The 24,388-nt window shown below is 38.5% G+C and overlaps 1 protein-coding gene across 1 annotated transcript in view; it reads right to left on the reverse strand.

The window, feature by feature from the left end:
- DISC1 (DISC1 scaffold protein) overlaps positions 1-24,388 on the reverse strand; it is a 175,371-nt gene that overhangs the window by 127,383 nt on the left and 23,600 nt on the right. The window contains exons 3-5 of the mRNA XM_080615550.1: positions 14,544-14,694; positions 11,099-11,228; positions 7,012-7,247 (exon numbers count right to left, since the gene is read on the reverse strand). Coding sequence (XP_080471676.1) covers positions 7,012-7,247; positions 11,099-11,228; positions 14,544-14,694 — 517 coding nt within the window. The remainder of the gene's footprint in view (positions 1-7,011; positions 7,248-11,098; positions 11,229-14,543; positions 14,695-24,388) is intronic.

Genomic DNA, 24,388 nt, shown 5'->3' on the forward strand with positions numbered 1-24,388 from the left:
CAAGTGGTGTATTTCAATTCCTGCAGACCTGCAAAACTAAAACAACTGTACTACTGAGGTGACTGAGAGCTCTCTCTTCTTCATTCCTGTTACTTGATGAAGCCCTAGCTGTGGAGGTCACACAAGGTACCTGTTTTGTCTGTGCATCTGCCAGCTCAAAGCACTCATTTTACCATTCATATCTGTAAGAGGGAAACGGGGGGGGGGGGGGCAAATCACTCTTCTCTCACTTACATTTTACTTATATGCCTTCCTTTTTAATATTCTTCATTCCCTGGACTCTTGATATTCCACAGCAATACTATGTGGACTGATAGTGTACTGTGGTTGTGAGAGGGAGAAGTATTTTTAAGAGGAAAAAGAAGAAAGATCGCCCTACAAAGCAGGGAATAGTACAGAGAAAGGAGCCCAGAGGCTTTATCCTCTCACACAGCACAGGACCAAGAATCTTACACAGATCAGACACAAACACACATGCTCACACCACCATCAGTGAAATATAACGGTACCGGAGAAGGCAAGTGGCTATCAGGTTGCGGCAACAGACGGCAGAAGGGGGAAAGACTGGTCAGAAGGGCAGAAAGCCTTTCTGCCAAAGGAGCACCACAGGCTGACACCTCCCATGGCACAGACATGATGATGAAGCATGTGAAAAATCACCCCTCCAAGTAAAAACCCACAAGTAAATTATGTTGCATGAGAAGGTGAAAGCAATGGTGACTTGCTGAAAACAACTTCATGTATAGCCAGCCCAAGCCCTGGCTACACCCCCCCCCAGCACCAAATGAGGTCAGAAAATGTTTCATATCAATACAATGCGCTTAAAGGTCTATTAAACCATCAAAGCCTTCATGGTCCAACTCACAACACTCCTGAAAACTCCTGAAAACATTCAGGAGGATCTTATAAGAAGAAAAAAATTTAGATTATTTTGCCTCTAACTTACCTACTGACAGCACTTTCTACTTGTAATTAAGCACTACTAAGGTTGTGAAATCAGGAAAAAAGTGCAGACAACAACAACAAAAAAAAAGCTCCAAACCCCAGAAAGAAGGAAACCCAGCAGTAAAGACTCTAAGCGCATTTGGCATTAAAAGTACAATTCAGTTCTCTGCTGTACCATGCAGGAACATTAGCAGCCTGTACACTGTCACATACACTTCATGATACTATAAAGCCATTTCATTCCTCTGCTCTTTGTGTTTGCGCTACCCTCCTGGTTCCCAGAGGATAGTTTTGATACATGTGCATTTTCACAGAAATAACGAAAGAAAACCTCAAATTACATATTAAATAAGGACTTTCCTGGCTAGACTGCACATTATATAGCAAAAAACAGATATATTTTTGAAAGCATAGGGTGCGATTTGTTTTGCTTCTTCTAAATACAGTTCTTCAAAATTTTGTTGAAAAGCTCATGTGAATAACGATGGCTGCATCCACAGTTCTAAGCAATTTCACATAGCTTGCTAATCACTAATTTGCCTAGAAATATGTGGACAATATACTTCGAAGAACATCAACACAACGTGTACAAAACAGTCTGTCCTAATGACAGCCCATTCTGAATGCCACTTTTCATCAGTTAATGTTAGACTACATATAAGCCTTTTTTTCCCCATCTTTTCCAAAGTAACCAACATCTCTAAAAAAAACAAAAAAAAAACAAAAACACACACACAAAACCAATAAAAAACCCCACAAAAGAAACAACCAAAACAAAAAATAAATAAATAAAAAAAACCCCACAACAAAACAAACAAAAAAATCAACACAGCCAAACACCACCACAAAAAAATCCATACCACCTTTTTTGCCTTTATCAGGCTTTGACCTCAGATGAAGTTGCTGAATGCTTTGAGTATATTCTAATAATGTTTTCAACCCCCTGAGCATTTGTATTCCACTTTGAATTAATCTGTCATATGAGCTCCAGGCATCACTAAAGCAGAGTAAACTGATTGCATAAAACTTCCGTTCTGTGCACCACTAGCCATGACAGTACTATACTAACTAATACACAGAACAGAGAATTTCCCTATTTTCAGAAGATCCCACATACCCACAACAGAACAAACTCCTACTAATTGAAAATTGGTCCACAGGAGGGGTGGAAGAAGAGGTGGATTATTAAAATATTTTGAAAGATATTTAATTGAATTTCTTTCTTTCAACCAACATTCAGTGCCCAAACAATAGTCCAGATGGAACTGTACAATTTATTTTAAGGATGACATGCTGTACAGTTGCATATATCTATAGATACGGATAAAACCACAATGCCAAACAAAACCAAATATGAACATAAGAGACATCCCAGTTTTCACTGTGAAAAGAAACAAAAAAAGGAAACAACAAGTACTGAAGAGAGCAAGGCAAATAATTAAAACAGTCTTATTTTATCAATAGAAGATTCAAGTTACACTAGTTAAAGGCATATATCTGAAATGGTGTCCTCTTCAGTAGAGTATGGAAATTATACATTTTGTTACATTTTGGAATCTCCAGGAGAAAGTACTTTCCACTGAAACACTCAGTCCTATTTTCTTCTGATTTCAGTATGTCATTTTTAGTTAAAACACTAACATATGTCACAGTGCACACAACACCAGCTGTTCCCACCTTTTAAACACATCCCCACACAAAACAAACTGAGCTTTTGCATTGCAATTTCCTCCTTTTATAATAATGATTACACCCTTTAGTTTACCAAGGGCAATCAGACCTGTCTGGATGAGCAAAACTACACATTCTGTAGTATCAACCTTGATGAGAATTCCTGTCAAAACACAAGCTAACACATTTGCTTGCACATTAACCAGCCAGGTTTTAACCTCAGCTTCCAAGAGCCCACAAGAAAGAGCCCAGGGTAACATTTCTCAATTCTTCAGACTCTAAACATACTGTTGTTACTGACAAAGGCCTTTTATTTTCAAGAGTCCACCACAAACAGAAGATAAACACGACAAAACAAAGAATCTTCCTGAAAATAACAATGTTTGACAAGAAAAATAAGCTTAGAAACAGTCCTTAGCCCAATACTACACTGACTTGCGCTCTTGCTTCTGCACATTTCTATCTGGGCAATTATTCTTCATTTAAGATGTTCTCTCAACATTCCCTGAAGTTTACTTTAATAAGTCGCTACTTAGAAGCATTTAGACCAAGAAAAACAAAATAATTTGTATTTTATAGTGAGCTACAAGCCACCCAATACAATTAATTTTAGCACAGATTGTCTTGATGCTTCAGACTAGCCCTGTGTTATTCCAGTACTGAATGCAATTCATGTATCCAACAAATAATTATACCAAAGCACATTACAGCAGTACTTTACTGACTAGGACAATGCAGTTAGAATACATAGTATCTTGCACCCTGATAGCCAAGAGACTGTAATTTAGAGCATATCGATACTGAACAACTTTCTGCATAAGCACTGATCTTTAATAAATGTGCATGAGTAATAGCTTTATTTCTCACACAGGTAGCCCAAATTTTGGAAGACATTCATAAAATAAAAAGTACATTTCCAGAAAAATCTATTCCATATTAAATATCCCAAGACTTCTTAATTTAAAACTAATATGCTCAACTTACTTCATCAAGTATCTTAACCTGTTACCTAATACACAATTGCCATTCACAAGACATACTGACTTAGGATAGCCAAAACAAGTTGCAAAAATGGAAATTCCAGCTAGATATGGACCAAAAAAATCCTTGGAGATAAGCAAAACTTAAGACAGAGGGGGCCCTGAGCAACCTGATCTCACTTGGAAATTGAGCCGGAGTTTGACAAGATGACCTCCTGAATCATTCTATAATTGTATGACAATGTAGAGGATGCCCATAGGCATACAGGAAGTATATCCACACCCTATGTCTTACTATCTACTACTGCTTTTTCTCTTACAGAAAAAGAGAACACAACACAACTGGAGATGTAAACATAAGATCACTGTACCTGAGGTATGATGGACTGCACAGATTTAAAGGAAAGAACATCCAGAAAGCCAACCAGATCCTGGGCTGCACCAAAAGCAGCATGACCAGCAGGTCGAAGGAAGTGATCCTGCCCCTCTACTCTGCTCTTGTGAGACCCCACTTGGAGTATTGTGTGCAGTTCTGGTGTCCTCAACACAAGAAGGACACAGAGCTGCTGGAGCAAGTCCAGAGGAGGGCCACAAGGATGATCAGGGGACTGGAGCACCTCCCGTACGAAGACAGGCTGAGAAAGTTGGGGCTGTTCAGCCTGGAGAAGAGAAGGCTGCGTGGAGACCTCATAGCAGCCTTCCAGTATCTGAAGGGGGGCTATAGAGATGCTGGGGATGGACTATTCATTAGGGACTGTAGTGACAGGACAAGGGGTAATGGGTTAAAAGTTAAACAGGGGAAGTTTATATTGGATATAAGGAAGAAGTTCTTTACTGTGAGGGTGGTGATGCACTGGAATGGGTTTGCCCAGGGAAGTTGTGAATGCTCCATCCCTGGCAGTGTTCAAGGCCAGGCTGGACAGAGCCTTGGGTGACATGGTTTAGTGTGAGGTGTCCCTGCCCATGGCAGGGGGGTTGGAACTTGATGATCTTAAGGCCCTTTTCCAACCCAAACCATTCTATGATTCTGTGGCTGAGGGAAGAGATTTGAAAACCAAAGGCAAGCAAGGGGCTGTATGATAAAGTCAAGTGGTTGAGTCACACAGTTGGACTGGGGATTTCAGTCAGTGGTCCCAAGACAGCTTGTGCACTTCTCAACAGAGAAGCAGCTACAGCATATGCAACACCTGAGCAGATTTTGAATGGGATGTACAAAACCAAGAAGCCACATCAGGTACAGAAAACACTTACAAGATGTTTTTAATTCAGAGCAAGCCACCATCTTCTGCAGACAGGAAAGCTGCTGAATAGACAGTGAGTGGTACGTTGCTTCATTGAAAGACTGCATCAGCCATGTTGTGACGCATTCCTATCAGCTCACTTTGAAGTTGTAAAGAAGAAGGGAAAAATATAAAATTTAAAAAAAAATTATCAGTCTTGAGGGACAGTTGCCAAATCCCCCAACAGATATGACAGATATGACCACCACATCAGCCTCATCTCAGCTGAGTGCTATAATCATTAATTCTCCCCACTTTCACTCTCCCAGAGCAAGGGCTCCTATTGCCTGCTAGCCTTCTGCCAGATTTCTGCTTTTGCATTACTAGATACATTAAGACCCAACTTAAGAACTGTGATGGAACATGCTTACTGCCAGAACATTGAAATCCTTGGCAGGTAAGAGCTTACTCTGAGATGGCAGGTTCAGATCCGGTCAGGCTGCAGAGCACCTGAATGCAGAGCTTCCATGTTCTGAACCAAGGACTCTAGCTTCCAAGTGACCGTGCCATAGGTGGACATTTACACCACTGCCATTAGTTCTGGTCAGAAAAAGCTTTAGGGTTTGACAAGAACACCTAGCTATAAGCTATAGGAGATTTAAACTGTTCCCAAAGATTGTCACAGATGACTGCCTGAGTGGGGTTACTTGCACAACCCAACCCAGCATTCATCTGTCTCCACTTCCAATAGCAGAATTCCAGGTATGGTAAAGACAGCAGAAGCACCCAATCATTGTCCCAGGTGACACAGAGTTGACCAACAAACAAAACTAAACCAAAAAAGTTTCATTCAGTGCATCTTTTAAAAACGAACAGAAAGGAAACAAAGTAATTCTAAATTTTCATTTAAATTTTGAACCCACTTTCAATAGTGCCTGTTTTCCCTCTAGTGATTGTGTTATTCATGGTGCTAGCAAGCGAAGAACTCTGAGCAAGTTCCTCCTGAACCAGTACTAATTTAACTCATCTTTAAATCATTTCCCAAAGAGTTAACGGCAACTCAAGTGTTGCATCAGCAATGTGAGAGGAAAAAGAATTTGAATATTCTTTCACAAATAAATATAAAACTGAGAGAAAACTCAAATCAAAGCCTGGGTTCTGACAGACTGCTTGAGACCTTTTATTCCTCAATCTCAGAAACACAGGTATAAGATACTATTAAAACAAACTAAACTTAATTCAATAAAATATTTCCCATAACCTAATTTAAAATTTTAACCAAACCCAAAAAGAGATGAATATGTCCTTTACAAAATGTTCTGCTGACTTCAAATAAAAATATCTGTATAAATTAGCACACATGAGCAGCCATTTCTTATGAACGTTAATATAACCAAACTAAATCCAATAAACATGAAGGGAGTAAAAAAAAAAAAGGCAAGAAATGTAGCTATTGCTTATCTGGAAGAAATGCAAGTTATTTTATTTTGTCCTGGTGACACAACACTTTCAAAGTTCCATCACCAACATCCCATTACCTGCCAGTACAGCTTAGGCTCTGAGCACTTGTGTTGCTTTCATAAATAAAGATGAGGTTATTTCCAAAAGGTTACCAAAAGTAGCTACTTTTTCATTTAAAGGAACCATACACTGTGCATTTAAGGGTAGGGACCTGAAAAGTCTTCATGCTGCATCCTTCCCCTGCTACCTGAAGCCCACTGTCTGAGCCTAACACTCAGAATTTATTACTATTGGAAGTTCACTGAAGCAAGAAGCATCTCCAATATTTATTCAGATGATGCCTAGTACTGACTTCCAGGCTATGAGAAACATGTTGTAATTACTGCAATTGCCAAGCTGAGGGTAGGGGTGGCAGGGGAAATCCACCAGTTAAACAAGAAAAAGTTTAAACTGATGATAGGTATTAGCAGTTAATGGATACATATGCTTCCTGTAAGTGGCTCTTTACCATAAAAAAATTAAGTGCAAGACCTGCAAATAATTACAAAGTCTTTCTTCCTGAGAAAACATATTAATATTAGAACTTCAACATCTCTTCTTAGAAAATTTTAAAGTATCTGAATTCAGCTAGTTCACTGGCATAATTATGAAGAAAACAACTGACAGCAAATTCAACATTATTTTGGGAGGATACAAGCCTCTACATCACTGACAACATGCTGAAATTTTAATACCTCTTTAGTGTCCCCGGAAGATCCAGACTGAATGGAATTTGATAAGACAATGCTAAAGTGTCACCCACAGCCTTGCTTATTTCCTGTAGTTCTCTCAAAGAAACACAGCCAAGTAAAGCAGCCAGTTCACAGTCCTGTGACTGAATAAGCCTATCTTGTTCTTCAATTTGTCTTCTTAGCTGTTGATCTTTTGCTTCCAATATGGCCAGTCTTGCTCGGAGGTCTTCAATTTCCTTCTGCAGAGAACAAAAACCTGAGTTTACTATGAACCCTGCTAAAGAAACCCCTCTGCTCTTAGAAAAATACAGTACAAGTCTCTAAGGTAGCATTAATTAAGGTTCTCCAATTTAGCACATTAAATAAGACGACATTCTTTTGTTGACACACAGTAACTCTTACGTTTATCATATTTAGAAACCCTAGTGCTCCCAATCTGAACACTCCTCCTCCATTTCAACATCAAATTTCAGGTTCTTCTTCATCAGCCACCTTTTACCTTTAAAATACAGAGCTATTTCTAAGTAAAACAAAAACTCGGTTCGACCATGACAAGAGAATCTTGCTACAGACTGACAGATAATGTGATCAACTGTATATCTGTCCTCCTGCAGAGTATCTCTGCAACGGTTTCTCTAGGCTTCCAATCCAATATCAGGATGTAAATTGCAAATCACTGACTCTATCAAGTCCTTTTGATTATTAGCATTTAACTTAAATTAAAAGCACAAAATCCCTCCCTTGACTTAAAATGACCACAGCTTCAAACCTCAGTTGCACTTGTCTTGCTAGAGGTTCAAATACCATGCATTATGGTTCTGAAGTTTCTGCAAAAGCACATTCTAATTTTTCCTTGGAAAGACAACAGGTAGCTTGCACCGTAGGAAGGAGCACTTCATGAAGGAGTCAGGGTTGACAAGTTCATAAAAATATTAAATATCTAGCCCTTGGCTCATTTGTCACAATTTAAAAGTGAAGCTAAAAAGAAAAGAAACAAAGAAAAAAAAAACCAAAAAAAGGATAACTACTTGCTACTGAAGTAGTTTAATACCATCCAGGAAAATCGATTCTATTCCTAACACTTCCTACAGCTTCTGTGAAACTTTGCAAGCCACTTAAACTACTACCCCCACACACAGTCGCAGACCGAATGCTCACCATCTTCCATAGAACCAGAAAGAGGGGTCTCTAAAATGCTATCTATAGACTCTCAACAGAAACCAAAGCTTCCATACTCTGATTATATTCAGTCCAGCTAAAAAGAAAAATTAACAAAAAAAATAAAACCAAAACAACCTCAAAACAAAACTGTTTACAGGGTAAATAATTAGGCATTACAAAATTGACCTCTGAAACAACTATATAGCTTTTTACAGCAATTCACTTCTTCATTCTCTAGCTGTAAAATGGCAATAAGAGTATCTCATCACCCAAATCAATGTGATGGAGACAAAATTAAGTGGTTTTGAATCACTCTGATGCCATGTTGATTAATGCTGTAAAAAGAGCCCATTCACAAATTAATACATCTGAATCGAAGAGGGTTTGAGTGACACACAGTAAAATGGGGCCGAATATTGAGTAATGAAGATAAAAATGGTATTCTGAATATCTAAACAAGCACTTTCCATCCTCAACAACATATGCACAGCAGGAATCCAGAAAAAGAGGCACGTTCATATAATTAAACACTTTCATAAAGCATACATACTATGCACAGATAACCGACTTAAGCACTTACTTGCTTTTTGAGTACCTTGCTTTCAAGCCTTCATATGATTTTAATATTTTCAGTGTATTTTAAGTGAAATTTAGTTCTCTAATGCTCATTTTGTCAACAAATGTACTTTCAGGTTTGCTGCACTGCAATAAGCTCCCTGAGTATCACTTAAAACAACAAAAAACAGTCCTAGCATCTTAAAAGGTTGACTGGCTCCAAAATTGCAATTTATATTAGTACTGGCATGCTAAATTCATTAATTATTTTCCTCCTTTTTGGTTTTAGATTTAGCGACAAGAGAACAGGGTGGCCCATGTTTCAATCCACAGGCATTTGTCAAGGACAGAAAGGTCAGCAGGCCAAAAAACATCAGTTTTATTTCTTTCAGTCTCAAATTAGGCTTTTAGTGTGCACAAAGGACAATTCTGTCTCTGTTACCAGTTTGGGAATATTGCCAAAATCTTCATAGGCCCTACTTAATACAAAGACCTTCATACTCTGTAAAAACATAGTAACTGCAATCACTCCAATAAGCAACCTACCTGGGAACAGAAAGGGAGAGAAACAGAATTTGGTTTTACAAACGCACTTTTAGTACCGAAATGTTTTTACAACAGAAGCACGCAATCTGCATTCACAGAGAGAAAGTTCTTCTGATCAGGAATAGTTCACAGGCATTCTTGGGAGAATGGAAATTTTAGTCAGTAAACTGAAATTCTTCTGCCTTCTTTTACAGAAATGCCAAGAAGCTTTTAATGGGCACTCGGTCAGCCTCCAGGGACAGATAAAAAGGACTTAAAGCCTCAGCATGGAGCAGCAGATTATATTCGGCTCACTAAACATAAGATGGAGTTGTACTTTCTGGATTTGAGTTTAGACTGAGGTTTCTATAACATGACAGCTAATCAGTACTGATTGTAAACCTCCAGCTTCACTTACGGGCTGGTGTTCTCCATGAAGCACAGATTACAGCAGAAACATTAATATGTAAATTTTAGATACTTCCACATGCTTTCTAATCCCTGAAGACAAAATGCAGAACCAACAACAGAGAGAGTAAAAGGAAAAGGAAAGGAAAGGAAAGTGGGGGGAGAGGAGGGGGGGCAGGGAGCCAAATGAAAACAAACAACACTGATGTTTTCAGATCACAGGAAATTTTGGGCAGGAGTACTCCTTAAGGGGTGCTTTAGAGCCATCAAATGCCACAGAGGTCAGCCTTTTTCTCCAGAAGCTCAAATTAGTGGTAATTTTTATCAAATGCTCATAAATAGCATGCCTGTGCAACAACGCAACCGATTTGTCCCTAGTATAACTACACAGTAATAAAGATTCACCTGAAAATGTATAAAAACATTACCTAGCGTGGAGTCTTAACTACAGCAGTTTTCAGTTGAATATCTTAGGGTAGCTGACTAGACGTCTACATTATTAAAAAATGTCTCTCTGAAAGCTGATAATGTTGAACTATACTCTTACATGTTGATGAAATAAATTAAACAGTACAAAGGTGAAGACTAGGAAAAGACATTTCTTCATTGAAGTTAGATTTTGCAATGACCAATAGATACTTCGCTCTAGTTCTTTCTGGGGTTTATATACATATTTGTGTGTATACAAATAAACAGATGATTATACTATCAGAACCACCAAAGGAAGAATAGTATCAAAAATAATGAGATTCTAAGACAAGACCTACTAGCTCTCTAAAGTGTCACATTGCCAAATGTGATCGCCAAGGAGGTGGAGCAAAGTACATGCACTAGCCAGTAAATTGGGATTTTTTTGAAGGACAGTGAATAGAGCTAAATTTTGCAGAAAAGACTTACAGATTAAAAATTGGACAGAACCCATCTTAAAAGCATTCCATTTGCCAAACTACCACATTGTGACATCACATGTCAATGTAAAGTTATTGTTGGCAAATGTTAACATTTCCATGTTGATTCCTTCATCCTTATGAAATGCATCAACCATCTTTCAGAAACAAAAGCTGGTAAATCATGTATTTACAGTCAATTCTAACCAGAATCGGATGAAAATTTTGTCTTTGAATAAAAATTTCTGGAGATCAGTGAAACAATAAAATGGCAAATTAGAACATAGAACACTTTAAAAGATAATGAGGAAAGTTAAAGCATGCACACAAGCCACTGAGCCTTGCAGTTCTGCTTCTCCATAATGAGATTAACTCAGCTCCTGTGGCTGCCATCTCCAATCATCACTTAGATATCAACTGGACTACAGCCAAGGCTCTAATTGCTGCACAGAAGCAAAGTCACTATTAAAATGAATGTACTGAATTCTGTGTGACAGCTTACAAGCTTTTCCCCACACAGCACTGGTTCTTAGAGAACTTTGCAGTCCTGTTACCTGTAACCACTTCTTTTCTTGAAAAAGTTGGTTTCGTTTTGTGGCTGAAACCTCCATCCTCTCCTGGTAAGTGGATCTCAAAAGTCTATGTTCGTTTTCATGCCAAATTTGCGTTTCTTCATTTCTAACACTTCAGAAAAATGAAAAAAGCTAAAAGTTAGCATTATTGTCGAGTACCGACATCTCAAAGACTAAATAGATCAGAATGTTACATGTTACCTTCAGAGTCATAACACTCCATCACCAGAATGATTACATCTTAAATGGAAATAGTTAGAGAACAAGAGATTTTTCCTTGGCATATCTTCCTTTATTATCTCAAACATTTACACTGTTTTTACAACACGCTGAAGAAGGAAAAAGGAAAACTTGTATAGCTTCAGGCTTCCTCCAGCTTTTTCATATTTCAGAAATTTATCCATCACTGCCTTGAAAGAGACAAAACTAAGGCATGTAATTTCTATCAATACAGAGAAAAATCTCTCTTAGACATAAGTTTAGAAACTTGCCAAAGCCATTTTTGCAGCTTCTGACAGCTTTCGGTGACTACATTAGAGATCATCTGGAGTGTTTGCTTCTCGATGCCAAATTTTACTTCTCTGCTGCACAGCAAGTTCTTTCAAAATTGCAGTCAGTGGGATTCCTCACAGTGGCCAGTACAACCCTCAGCTGTAAATCTTTGCATGATTGCACCCCAAGGTAATAACTGTACTACATTAAGTGTCAAGTCTATAATCAGCCTCTCAAAATGCACCTGCAAGCAATGCAAACCTTTCATCTTGCATGTTCCTGCATAAGGGCATGCATGCTTGTAAGGCCAATTGTATTTCTGTGTCCATCTCTATAGAAGCAAGTGCATTACCACATAAAGGGTACAGATGCATTTCAAGATCTTGTTTAAAAAAAAAGACCCACTATGTCTCAAAGAATGTTTTTGAAGCATGATTTCCCACTGTAATCATGCAAAGCAAATGCATTCATGCCACGCACAAAATATGCATCACAAGTCTAGTTTAAGCACAATTAATCACACACTTATGATCCCCATTCACAGCTGTTTAACAAGTGTGTAGAACAAGAGGTTCCTGTCTCTTCTGCAGGACCATCAGAAGACAGACATGCTTTATTCCCTTTCTATGCGCTGAAGAATGTACTGAAAAGGCAAAATAAATCCTAGCACTAAAATAAATGGCATTAATATTTAAATAAAACATACATAATGACAGTGCAACTGTATTTCTGTAATAACAAAACAGCTCAAAGGGACACCTGCATTGTCAGGTGCTAGGTCATCACTATGTATATATATGCCTTACAATCGTTATAAGTTGCTGTGGCTCCAACCAGCCACACTTGCCAGCAGCTCTGAAGCCACCTTCTTTTAGCAAAAGCTGCATCTTCCCAAGATCTGTATGCAATAGAGATTTCCGAGTAGTTGGTTGAAATTAAGAAACATTCCACAATAAACACAGGCTATTCTCAGAACCTCCTTGGAAATCCCCATGTACATCTGCCTATTTGGTACTGAGCAAACAGAAACAAGACCTCTTGGATCTCACCAAACTTGGGTGATTGCACGAACCCAGGTTTAGCTTAAGTATTGTTCCTAAGCTAAACATAACCAAACCTGGCTCCTACCACCTGCCCCCAATATCCTGTCAACACCAAATACACACCTAAAATTAAAACAAAACCAGGGCACGAATTTCAGTTTCATGTACTGAACAAATAACCTGCCATACACACTTTTTATTTAAAAAGTTGTTTATTTGCAAAAAGATGAGACTGGCTTAACTACTGGCAAACTGCAATGATTTGGTCATATGGGCCTAGCCTCGTCATCTTTCTAATTCTCCAGTGAAAGAAGAAATCTTGGGTATATTGGTTTTGTTCACATTCAGAATCAAAATAAAAACTGAAGCCTACAAGTTTTTCCATGAATAAGTGGTCACGTTTTCAATCTTGTCCTATCTAAAAATACTGTTGGAAAAGAAAGATTGTCTTCAATACAGGTGTTTAAAAAGGGCAGGCCTGCTGCATCAGCAAGAGAGTCAGACCACAAACAAAGCAGTGTGAAAGGCTACAAGAATCAAGCAAGAAAAAGAAAGGGTGTCACAACAAACGCAAGCTCAAAGAAAGGAGCATGCACAGGACACAAAAGTGAAGAGGATATTCATCTGACCCTGAAGAATGGCACTGCTCTCAGACCTGTGCAAACAGAAGGGTTACAGATATAATCAAAGAACAGCACTAGTTTCATAAATGTATATATTATTTATTCTGTATATTATTATACAAAAATTATATCTACATTATATAAGAAAAAAGAAGCAGACTATGCACTTCAAGGATGCTTTAGTGACTTAATTTCTGTGACAATAAAGACAACAGCACCTCTAAAGCCAAAATCATTATAAAGCAAACACATTTCAATGACAAAATACAAGATGTTGTACCCTAAATCATTAAGGAATGGCAAAACAGCTGCTTAGGGCCTTAGAAGGTAGAAGTAAAAAAACTCTGAGGGCATGCAGTTTGTTTTAAATCTGTCTTATTCCTAAATACTATAAAATGGAGACTAAAAATACCCTTTAAATGTCTCAAATTTAGCAATGAAATCCTATTATCTGTACTGGTTTTACCCAATTTTCATGTCTATCAGGAACTATGTATTGACTAGCACACTGAAGCCTTTCTATGTACATGCTGCCAGAAAACAAAAGATTTTTCTTCTTTCATTTGTGTTACTGCATTTAAGAATAGCTCCCAATATCTATGAAGAATACTCTTGCTTCTAATAACAGTAACTGGTAGCATAGCTGAAGACCGACCTAGAAATAGAGACAACTTCTTTTTCCTAAGCTAACTACCTCCCTTGGGTCATCCAACGCATCTTCATTCCCCTAATCTTTGAAGCTGTTATCCCTGCAAAAGAAGGTTGAGAAATCGTTTTTGTGACTTTGTACAGTGCTGAGCACATTACTGCCACCTAACAAGTGATGCATAAAAGAAAGCTCCCAAAGATCTGTTCGTATTAAAAAAAAAAAAAAAAGAATCTGTTTTTACTTTATATTTAAATATCCTCTCATTGCTTGTAAAGGAGCATCAGAATTAACTCCACAGGGAACCACTGCTCAAGCTGCCTTGCTGCTGTATGCTCAAGTTGCCATGTCAAGGATTCAATCCCATTCCCACTCAATTAACAGTGAGAAAAGTTCCATTTAATTCACCAGTTCGACATGATCAATGTTTTTCAAGGGCAATTCTAAAAGAACTGTAGAAATAAAAGAAAAGGGAAGGTGGGAGGGGATTTTCACAAACAAGTTCCATATTGATATGCTAGAATGTCCTTAAAACTCTTTATTAGGCTTATTCATGAATTACATTCTGTACTTGCAGAAAAACAGAAGCATCATTCTACATAATAGGGAATCAACAGACTTACCGGTGATCAGCAGCCCAGCGCAACGCGGCTTGAACTTGGGTAACAAACCGGTCCAAAAAACTGCTAACTGAAGGATGCCTTGAAGGAAGCTGAAATTCTAAAGAATTTTTCTCTTTCTCTAGTTCTTCCAGTTTCCGTCTAAATTTATCAGCTAGAAATTAAAAAAACAAACAACAAAAAAAAACCACACATACATAAAAATTCACTTGTCAGTGACAAAAAAAGGTTCCATTTTACGTGAAGAAGAAATAAAGGTCAATCAACAAAAAGTAAAATCCACCTCACAGGCAGTTCCTTCTCCTTTTGATAAAACATATCAGTGTTTTGCTCAAGGATGAATTGCTAACACTACAATGGAAAACACAAGACAAGCAGGATGCTAAGCTACTTTCTTCTACGACAAGGACAAAACTGCAGGCTCCTCAGCACTTTCACAGAGTTTTAATTTGGTAAGGCTTAAAAAAACTGGTTCAAAGTTATAATCTCTGCTTTTTTCCTAGAGAACTAGCTCTGAATTCAATTCTAAGACACCTCCTACTCTTAGCTGTTCCAGTTTTAAAACAGTCTTAGATGGCAGTTACACATTTAAAGTCTGACCTTATAACAAACTGCACTGTTATTAGATCAAGAACTGAAGAATCACATATTCAGCAATATATTTCAGCAGAAAATGCACATGCAATTATTGCATTTAAACAGTTGTATCATTCCAGGCTGTCCTGAATTATGATTATTTTATCATCCAACAAAAAGATTTACTTTTAACTTTCAATAAAAGAAACAGTGGTCCTTAAGAGATTACTTTGACTCTACCATAACTATAAATTTCTTAGAGCAAACAGTTCTCTATATAAGCCAGTTCTTTGTCTTCTTTCCCTGTGTAGAAATCAAAGGAACACAGTTTCAAATACAAATTATTATTTCTAGGACATATATTCTGTATAGTGCCAGTATATTAGCAAAAATCACATCCATGACAGATAAGAAGCCTGGCTGGTCCTGGCCAGAACACCTTTGATGATACATTAGTCAAATCAGAGAGAGTTGAACTATCCTGCAAATGGAAAACCCTTACACTTCAGTACTTTCCCCATGACCTCACTGCCCACAATTTTGCATGATTAGCATTCCTTCCTTTTTAACATCTCAATACAGCATGTTACTATCAGAATAACATCCATCTGTGCATGCTTTTTACAGCTTATTTTCTTTATCCTCAAAGGGGTTTTAAGAAGAGGGGTTGTCTATATTCGCTAATTTAGTGAAATGATCTATTTTTACAATAATCTATCGCTCATACTGATCTCTTTTCTGCTTCTGTGCTGATGGGGTGGAATAAAAACACAAGAACATACTAATGAGACTAGATCTTCTCCCTGGGGCAGCAGACTGTTCCAGGGTAGTAAACTCCTGTTGTTGTTATTATTAGGGTGCAAAATGCTGCCAGAAGGCTCTAGCCAAAATGATCACCACGCAAGTTACGGCAGGGTCCAGGCCTTGCCCCAGCAACCACATGTACATGTGTGTTTTCTCTTCCTGCAAAGGAGAAACACATTTTCAGCAGTGAAGTTGAACTACATCTGCAGTGCGTTTTTCAGAGACCACAGTTGTCCAATCTCTACCACAACAAGGAAACTCAAATTTGGGCCCAGATGAAGCTCCCTAGCCCATACTTTGACCAGAAGGACATATCAGCATTTGTAATTTGTACAGCATTTCAAAGACAGCCATCAAAAATATCACTGTTTAAAACAGAAAAGTGCTGGATTGTGACCAATGACTACTGAATGCCAAAACACATAAAAACACCTCGTTTTATTCAAACTATCCACCACCGAGCTTTGTGTGTTAAGCAAGCAGGAGTTGAGAGAGCAGGCAACTCTACAGCCATTTAACAACGTTTTCACTGTTCTCCAACATAATTACGCTTACACTGTGTTTGTGCGTCCAGTTGTTTCGTCATTCTATTCTACCCATCCTGGCCCTAGAAACAGGCTATTTTGGGAAGGAAAAGAGATGAGGGGGATCCACCTGCCAATTCATTCTCTCTCTCATTAATTCTTGGCTATGTCCTGCTTTATACATTCCAATCTACACAGTATTCAATTAGTTTCTACTAACAGATGTTTCTAAATAATTTGTTCCACTGGCGTTTTGTAAGTATTACTGCTAGCCATATCCACTTGTTACCTCTCAGCACTAAATGATTTTTTTTATCCTTTCAGCATTGCAGTTAGGGGTTATGTCTCAAGAGGCTCCAGCATCACTGAGCTGAACACTGCAGCACACGACTTTCAGTCTCCTTGCCTGGAAAGTTTGATCTGGCTGATGTCTTCAGTGAGTGGAGAGATCAAGGCTCTTCAGTGCCAGCTGCAAAGAGCCATGCAAATAAGGCTCATCTCAGTCCAGCTTTCAGCTTTGCAGCTCAAGAGACAGCTGGGTCAAGCAGAAGTAACAGAAGTGATCAGAAGTCTAGCAAACAGAATGTAAAAAACATGGCAATAAGCAGGGTTCCTTCATTTAGTGGAGATAAAGACTGAAGGAAGTAACTTCCAGTACCATTACATACCAGGAAGCTACAAAGAAATCTGTAATACAGTGCTTTTCACCTCTCCTCAGAACTTGGGTTCCCAGTAACAAACCTGAGTTGCAGTAAAGGAGGCAAGGAAAAAACATTGCATATAGTAAAGCATTAAAACTAACTGCTCGGGATAGACGGGAAATCTCCACCAGTGCTGGTTTTCAGGTCAGACAAACATCTCTCAGGAATAGCTCTGGCACGGTTTCTAAGGTTGAAGCCAGCAAGATCAAATGTGTTCTCCTGAGATCCTTTCCCACCTATTTTCTAGGAATTTTCAGCCAAAAAGCAGATACAGAAGGCCTTTGCTATTCATAAGCCATCAGACTCAAGGACATCACTTCTACCTCCATTTTAGTCTTCTAAGCGTATGATTCCAACACAGAAGAGACCTTTGCAGAATCACAGAGCTCACTGATGGACAGAAAAAGAAAGAAAACACACACACTCTGATACCTACACACACAAAGGCCTAATATTTTAGTGCTCTGTCCGACACTTCACCTCAAGTCATTAATACACAGCTTACACGAAAAAAAGCAACATCCCATTTGAAGTTCTTAAATGAAGGAACTTAGGGTATTCAGTAATGAAGGAATTTAGCATATTCAGTACATACAGTTTTACAGACAAGTACCTGGAATAAGGCTGAGTTCTCTTAAACAGCCTTTTATTTCACTGTGTTATGTTGCCAACTGCCTTGCATCAGTCCTACGGATACCCTATACAAAGCTTCTGCTTCACAGAAGCATAAAATGGTTTGGGTTGGAAGGGACCATAAAGCTTACCTAGGTCCAACCCCCTGCCGTGGGCAGAAACACCTTCCACTAGACCAAGTTGCTCTAAGCCCTGTCCAACCTGGCCTTGAACACTTCCAGGGATGGGGCATCCACAACTTCTCTGGCCAACCTGTTCCAGTGCCTCACCACCCTCATAGTAAAGAATTTCTTCGTAATGTCTAATCTAAGCTATCCTTCATCAGTTTAAAGCCGTTGCCCCTTGTCCTGCCACTACATGCCCTTGCAAAAAGTCCCTCTCTACTTCTGTGTAAACAGCTAAAGTTAACCCTTAAATTATCCCCCATCCCAATCTGTTATTGCCTTATGCACCTCAAACATCCCACTCAAACTAAAGTCAACCCAGAGTACAGGCCTGGAAGACACTAACTGCTGGTTTCAATTAAACAGCAGTAAGAACTGCACTGTCTCCAAAGAACATGTTTTGTAATAGCTTAGAGCAAAGGAAGCAATTTACATAATTTTTAATTTACCATATGAGAACATCTGGCTACCTCTCTACTTTTCACATATTCTGATATGCATTTTTCCCTATAAGACAAGGTTCACTTTATCAGAACTATTTATCATTACTTAAAACACATTTAAGAAAATCATCACACTACGGGTAGAACCTCATTTGCTACATACTGCATATATTTACATTTATTTATGTCTGTTCTTTGCTGATAGGTGAGAAGATGGATCAATCCTGCTATTCTACAAATTGCTGTATATTAAAAAAAGCATTTCTTCAGCTAGTTCAACTAGAGAGTTCTCTTTTCTTATGCTATCTATGGTTTTGGTCTCCAAAATATACTATAGCAGAAAATTTCAAATGGGATTATGAATTATTTAATCACATACTCTATTGGTAATTTTAAATCTAAAGTCTGACCATTCTTATTAGCTGTTTATTTTTTTCTTACTGTAAAGAAGAAAGAAAGAAAAAAGCCAGCAACATTCCTTTTTCACTTTCCCTACACATAAATAACTTGGACATCATCATGTTCAAATTGCACCATTCATTTTCCAGAAGAGAGAGACTTATATAAGCTAAAGCAATGCTAGAAAGGCTAGAAAGCAGGGAGTCTAATGTGGAGCCTGAATACATGACTGAAATGCAGCTGGAGATTAGACTGGTAAGTAGAGTGTCTACAGTCCACTTACTAGCATTGCCTCCTGCAAAATTACTTGAAGGAGAACATGCAAACCAAGTAATATCCAAATGTGACATGTAAAGACATATACTGTGATAACAACTGAAGGCATTACGAGCAACTGGAGTATACCTGTGCCCTTAATTTAAGGATAAAATAATGAACCATTTAACAGTACCAAAAAGATACACAGTAAGTGATACTCAATTCCTTGCAAGTCCTAACACATGGATACGTGTAAAAGGAAGCTTCAGATTAAAGTTGGATAGTTGAGCAGCTAGCCCTTAGAATCTTAGAATAGTTAGGGTTGGAAAGGACCTTAAGATCATCTACTTCTAAGCCTCCTGCCATGGGCAGGGACACCTCACACTAAACCATGTCACCCAAGGCTCTGATCAACCTGGCCTTGAACACCACCAGGGATGGAGCATTCACAACTTCCTTGGGCAACCCATTCCAGTGCCTCAACACCCACACAGTAAAGAACTTCTTCCTTATATCCAATCTAAACTTCCTCCGTTTAAGTTTTAACCCTTATCACATGCTGTCTGGTCACAGGTACAGAGCAAAGCTTTTTCCACCTTCCATTCAGCCCTGCCTATGGAAACCTTTGAAATAAAAGTCTGTGCAGAGCCAAATTGTACACCCAGGCATGGCTGGCTCCATGAAGGTATGGGGACATTGGAAACACCTGCTGAAGCAACAGAAGCACCTGCTCCACCACAGAGCTATGCCCACCCTACTGACTACGTGGACTAAAAGGAGCACATCTGCAGAGCAAGACAGTTCAGTACTAAAGCCCCAACATCTGCAGTTCAGAGGGTCTTACTTCAGACTAGGTTAAGTGTAGCCCCATGGACCAAAGGCCAGTTAGTAGTTGGAGCCCCTTGGGTAAACCTCTAGAGCACATCTTCAGACTTTATCCCACCTGCATGAAACCAGTCCATGCACTCTAAGACTGCTCTACAGTGTAAAGCAAAGTAAACGGGACTACTGGGAAATTCCCTTCAAAGGCTTGCACACCTAATTTTAACTAAGATACTATTTGGGTTGGGGTCCTTGGAATATATCCAGCTGTCAGTGGAAAAAGTAGCTCCTAGAAATGCCAGTAAGCAGAGGCTAAAGCTTTCCAGACAAGGCTATAACCCCCTGGGTTACAGAGCCAAAATTTGTGTTCAGTTCATAAAAAGCCAAAGCCTAATGGCTGCTACAGCAAAGTGCAAATGAAATTACCTAGCTTACCCACCACTTATTATTTTCCATTCAAACCAAAAAGGCAATTTTGTGAAATTCAGTCCAGCGGTGCTCCTGAACTATCAATCCTACCTGGAGGAACAGCTGAGCAAACCAAACTCCTGGCCACTGAACACCCTTTGGAGTCAGAAGTAACTGCTACAGAATCCACCCTAAAGCAGGAAGGCCAAAATCTGTAGAGCACACTACAGCTCCCATAAGTCTTTGTTTTGAGCGTATTCCTCAGTTGTTTGGCACTCAGTACAGGTGGCAAACCCTTGTAATTCAATGTTTGCCTCCAATTCTAGTGCTATTTAAAGTTAAAAGCGTAGGAACCTGAAAAGTACAAGAGAACTGGTCTCCTGCATTTCCAGCCAGACTCAAGGCATAGAGCAGCCAAAATGCACAGCAGTGACCTGATGTCACATTTGATGCCATAAGCTTCACCTGCTGCAGGTAACATCAATGGGAGGGGTGGAGAGGAGGAAAGGAAAAGGAGAGCAGGAATGTGGAAACAGGGAAAATGACAGCACACACACACAAAGAGTCCTACTGCAATAAAATTACAATCAACAGCCAGAGACAAATGGAGAGAACAAAGCATCAGACATGCAATGAAAACATTGTACCATAATTTCAGCACACCAGAAGCAGCTTAATCTCTACAGCTCTTAATCTGACATTTGTATTTTATATTAAAGCATAAACTAACCACTTCCATAAATGCTGGAGCAATAACATTTAAGTTACTGATATGCATAATAGTTGCTGAAATAGTGGGCAGTTTTCTGTATGTGACAACCTCTCACTCATCTCTGTAACTGCAGAAAAATAAAGGCACAATCCCACGCAGTGTCTGTATGCATCCGTACATTCCTATAAACACCACCAGAGTTTTAATGTATGGGCATTTTTTGAAGACATCATTTCTTCTTTAGTCAATTCGCAATACAAAATAAGCAGTGCCCTGTTGACTGTTTGCTTAGTCTTTCATAAATACCAAGTTTCCAATGAAACCGCCAAGATGCTTACATTTCCAATATGACTTTACAATAATTTACAGTAACATCAAAAGAGACAATAAAAGGGAAAAAAAAAAAAAAAAAGTGATTGCTGGTGCATTTCATTTGATACCAACATTATTCTGCAAGCAGTGCTGACAGTACTGTCACTACATATGAAATAGTACAGAAATAAAGAAAAGCATGCACTGCTGATTCCAGGCTGAATCTGCATTTTAAAAAAAGTAAGACTGTGCAACACAATGGCGTAGATGCCTATTGTGAATTAAATTCTGCTCTTAAAAAGATCCCTCAAGACAAGGAAGCTCGCAGAAATCAACGCAAAGCCACACAGCTCCTTATTTTATTGGAGATGGTCGAGGAATAATTTCGGTAAAGGCTTCCATCAGCACGGTTCACATACATGAACAACTGTCAGCTATATATTAATATATCACTTGTGGGCGATTCAATCCCAGTTCACCATGGTCCCTTCCTTGATTCAGGAATCTCTAAGCCAACATCTGCTTTTATTCACTGCCTCTGAATAAATGCCATAGCTTGATTAGAAGATAGTCTAGTCAATTAACAGTGAAACAATCCAATACTCTACAACTAATTGCATTATATTTTGAGATACCAGTCACTTTTTATAAAGCAAGTTTCTAAATAATAAGAAATTTTAAAATCTGATGGACTGTACCTGGGCTTATATATCAAGGATTTTCTAACCAGAGACACAGTCAGATTATGTTGGGATTTTTTTACCAGGCTCTACTTAAGCACATACTGTGAATGTTAAGTCCTTTGTTCTAGCTGTCAAAGAAAGAAAAGCCTCCTTTTTTACTGCCTAACCTGAATATATTAAGAATATCATTCCAAACCATATGAAAGATTTTTTTTTTTTTTTTTTTGCTATAGAAGTCCAAAACTAGTATAGATAATGTAAGAAGTATTTCACAGAGGTTTATCTCCTTGCTTTTAAAAGCCAACCTGTAAAAAAGCACAACAAAGCAGCACAAAGTCTAGGCTAAAAACACCAATGAGTAGATGTAGAATTGCTTTAAGTTGAAGTTTGAAAGAAAACAGCACATATTTTAAAATGTGGTGCATATTAAATTGTGCAATGTTCCCCCACCCCCACCCCGGATTATAATATGCAAAGAAATTGACTTGCAGTTCTGCTTAAGCCAGCAGCACCACCAAAGCCAAAATGCAACTAGACAACATTATCTTCCTTCTGTGACAAGGCACTCTGATGAAAAGGTATAAAATATTCTTTCTTATAGAATGGATATTACCCACAGAGAACTGTAAAGAGAACATAGCTACATGCATACATCCCAAACCAATTGCTCTGAAAACTGCAGTTAGGAATGCTATGGGGAAACTTGAAGATTTGCTTTAGAAACAAGAAGAGAGAAAAGATAAAAAAGTCTTTGCAGTAACTGAGCTGAAAACAGTACATCCTTTCATAATGAATGAGTACCTGGACACCAGGATCTTGGTTTGGGGTGAAAATATTTTTAATTCCCTCTTGCTGCTTGCATTCCCCTTCATGTGTTCCCACAATAGGACTCAATGTTTTCTTGTATTCCAGGTCTTCAGTCTCACACTTAGTACTCTACATAATCTCAAATATATACATCTAATTGCTCCTTTCATTGTTCCTTCCTTATCTCCAGTGTTCTTCAAAAACTAAACCTTTACCCTCAAATTAAGCTGATACCCTTCCCAAGCACTCTGGATCAGTAGATGCAAAACCGAAAACTGTTTCAAAACTACTAAAGATGCTACCTTAGTCCAGCCTAGCCACTTTTCCAATTTCTGCCATCCATGTCTGTTCTAGCACCCAAAGGTCACACTGTTCTCCTTCATCCAGAAAAGGCCATATTCTGAGAAAGCAAGCAATATGAAAGAACAGTTTACAGCATCTGTAATTTGTTCTCAGACTACCTGCTGTTAGGCAAAATCTAGTCACAAATGTTAACATTTCATAGAATCATCACAGAATGGTTTGGGTTGGAAAGGATCTTTAAATGTCATCTAGTCCAAAAAGGTTAGATGACTTGCTCAAAAGTTCAACATCCTACACACAAAGCATTGCAAGAGTATCTTGAAATTCTGTTTCCCCATCCTCACTCATTCACCAGTACTTTCACAGAATTTCTTGTGGAATTACCAACAGCTCAAGAGTATTACAGGAAGAAAAACAATTAAGAGTTGTTCAATTTCCCTGTAGAGAGCTTACAAAATAATTTATCCATCTGCTGTGCATTGGAAAGTCTGACATGAACACGTGAAAGTAGTTAATATACAAAGTCTCACCCACATAGGTATATTTTTCTTACTACTGGTTCCCATGAGGCTCTCAAAACACTTAATGCTAACCAAAATATCACAGGAGCCTGCAGATTTTAAGCACAGCATTAGAAAAAAAAAAATAAAAGGAAAAACAACCAAACAGAAGTAGTTACAGGCATCATCAAGAGAACCCATTTTAGTCATTTCTTTTTATGCATCTACATCTAGCAACGTTTTCAGACAAAAAAAAAAAGCAGAAGGGGTACACAGTATGGTTTCCTGGAAAGGGTTCTGCCTATTGCTGTGCCAGGTGGCTTCAAGTCATACTCCTGATATTCTCTCATGACCATGGATTTACAGTGATCTCAGCTGAATAACCCCATTTCTTTTAGCTTCTAGGTCCTCTGCCTGTAAAAATTTGGATAGTAACAATTGCTCCGCAGGGGCCTCATTAGGCTTAATTAACTCCTGCGTGAGATCTTCAGATAAAAGGATTGCTGTAATTACACAATCTGAACTGCTTCTTGCATAAGAAACCTTGTATTATCCCTTTCATAATTTGACCTTTTCTTAAAAGTTAGTGCCCTTTTGTTCTTTTACAGGACTCTGTTCCCTATAAAAGACTACTACCTCCGGGAGTCACCTCTTAATTTTCTAACTTCAAAAGCAGATAAAGCCCAGCCTTTCTTTCCTAGTTGAACAAAAGGGATCCTGAGTATTATTTGTTTTTTTAAATCACTGTTCCCTACTTTCCTCCCTTTCACAGACGTGCTACTATTTTTACATTTATGAC

Source organism: Psittacula echo (genome assembly GCF_963264785.1).
Source record: "Psittacula echo genome assembly, chromosome: 4".
NCBI lineage: Eukaryota > Metazoa > Chordata > Aves > Psittaciformes > Psittacidae > Psittacula > Psittacula echo.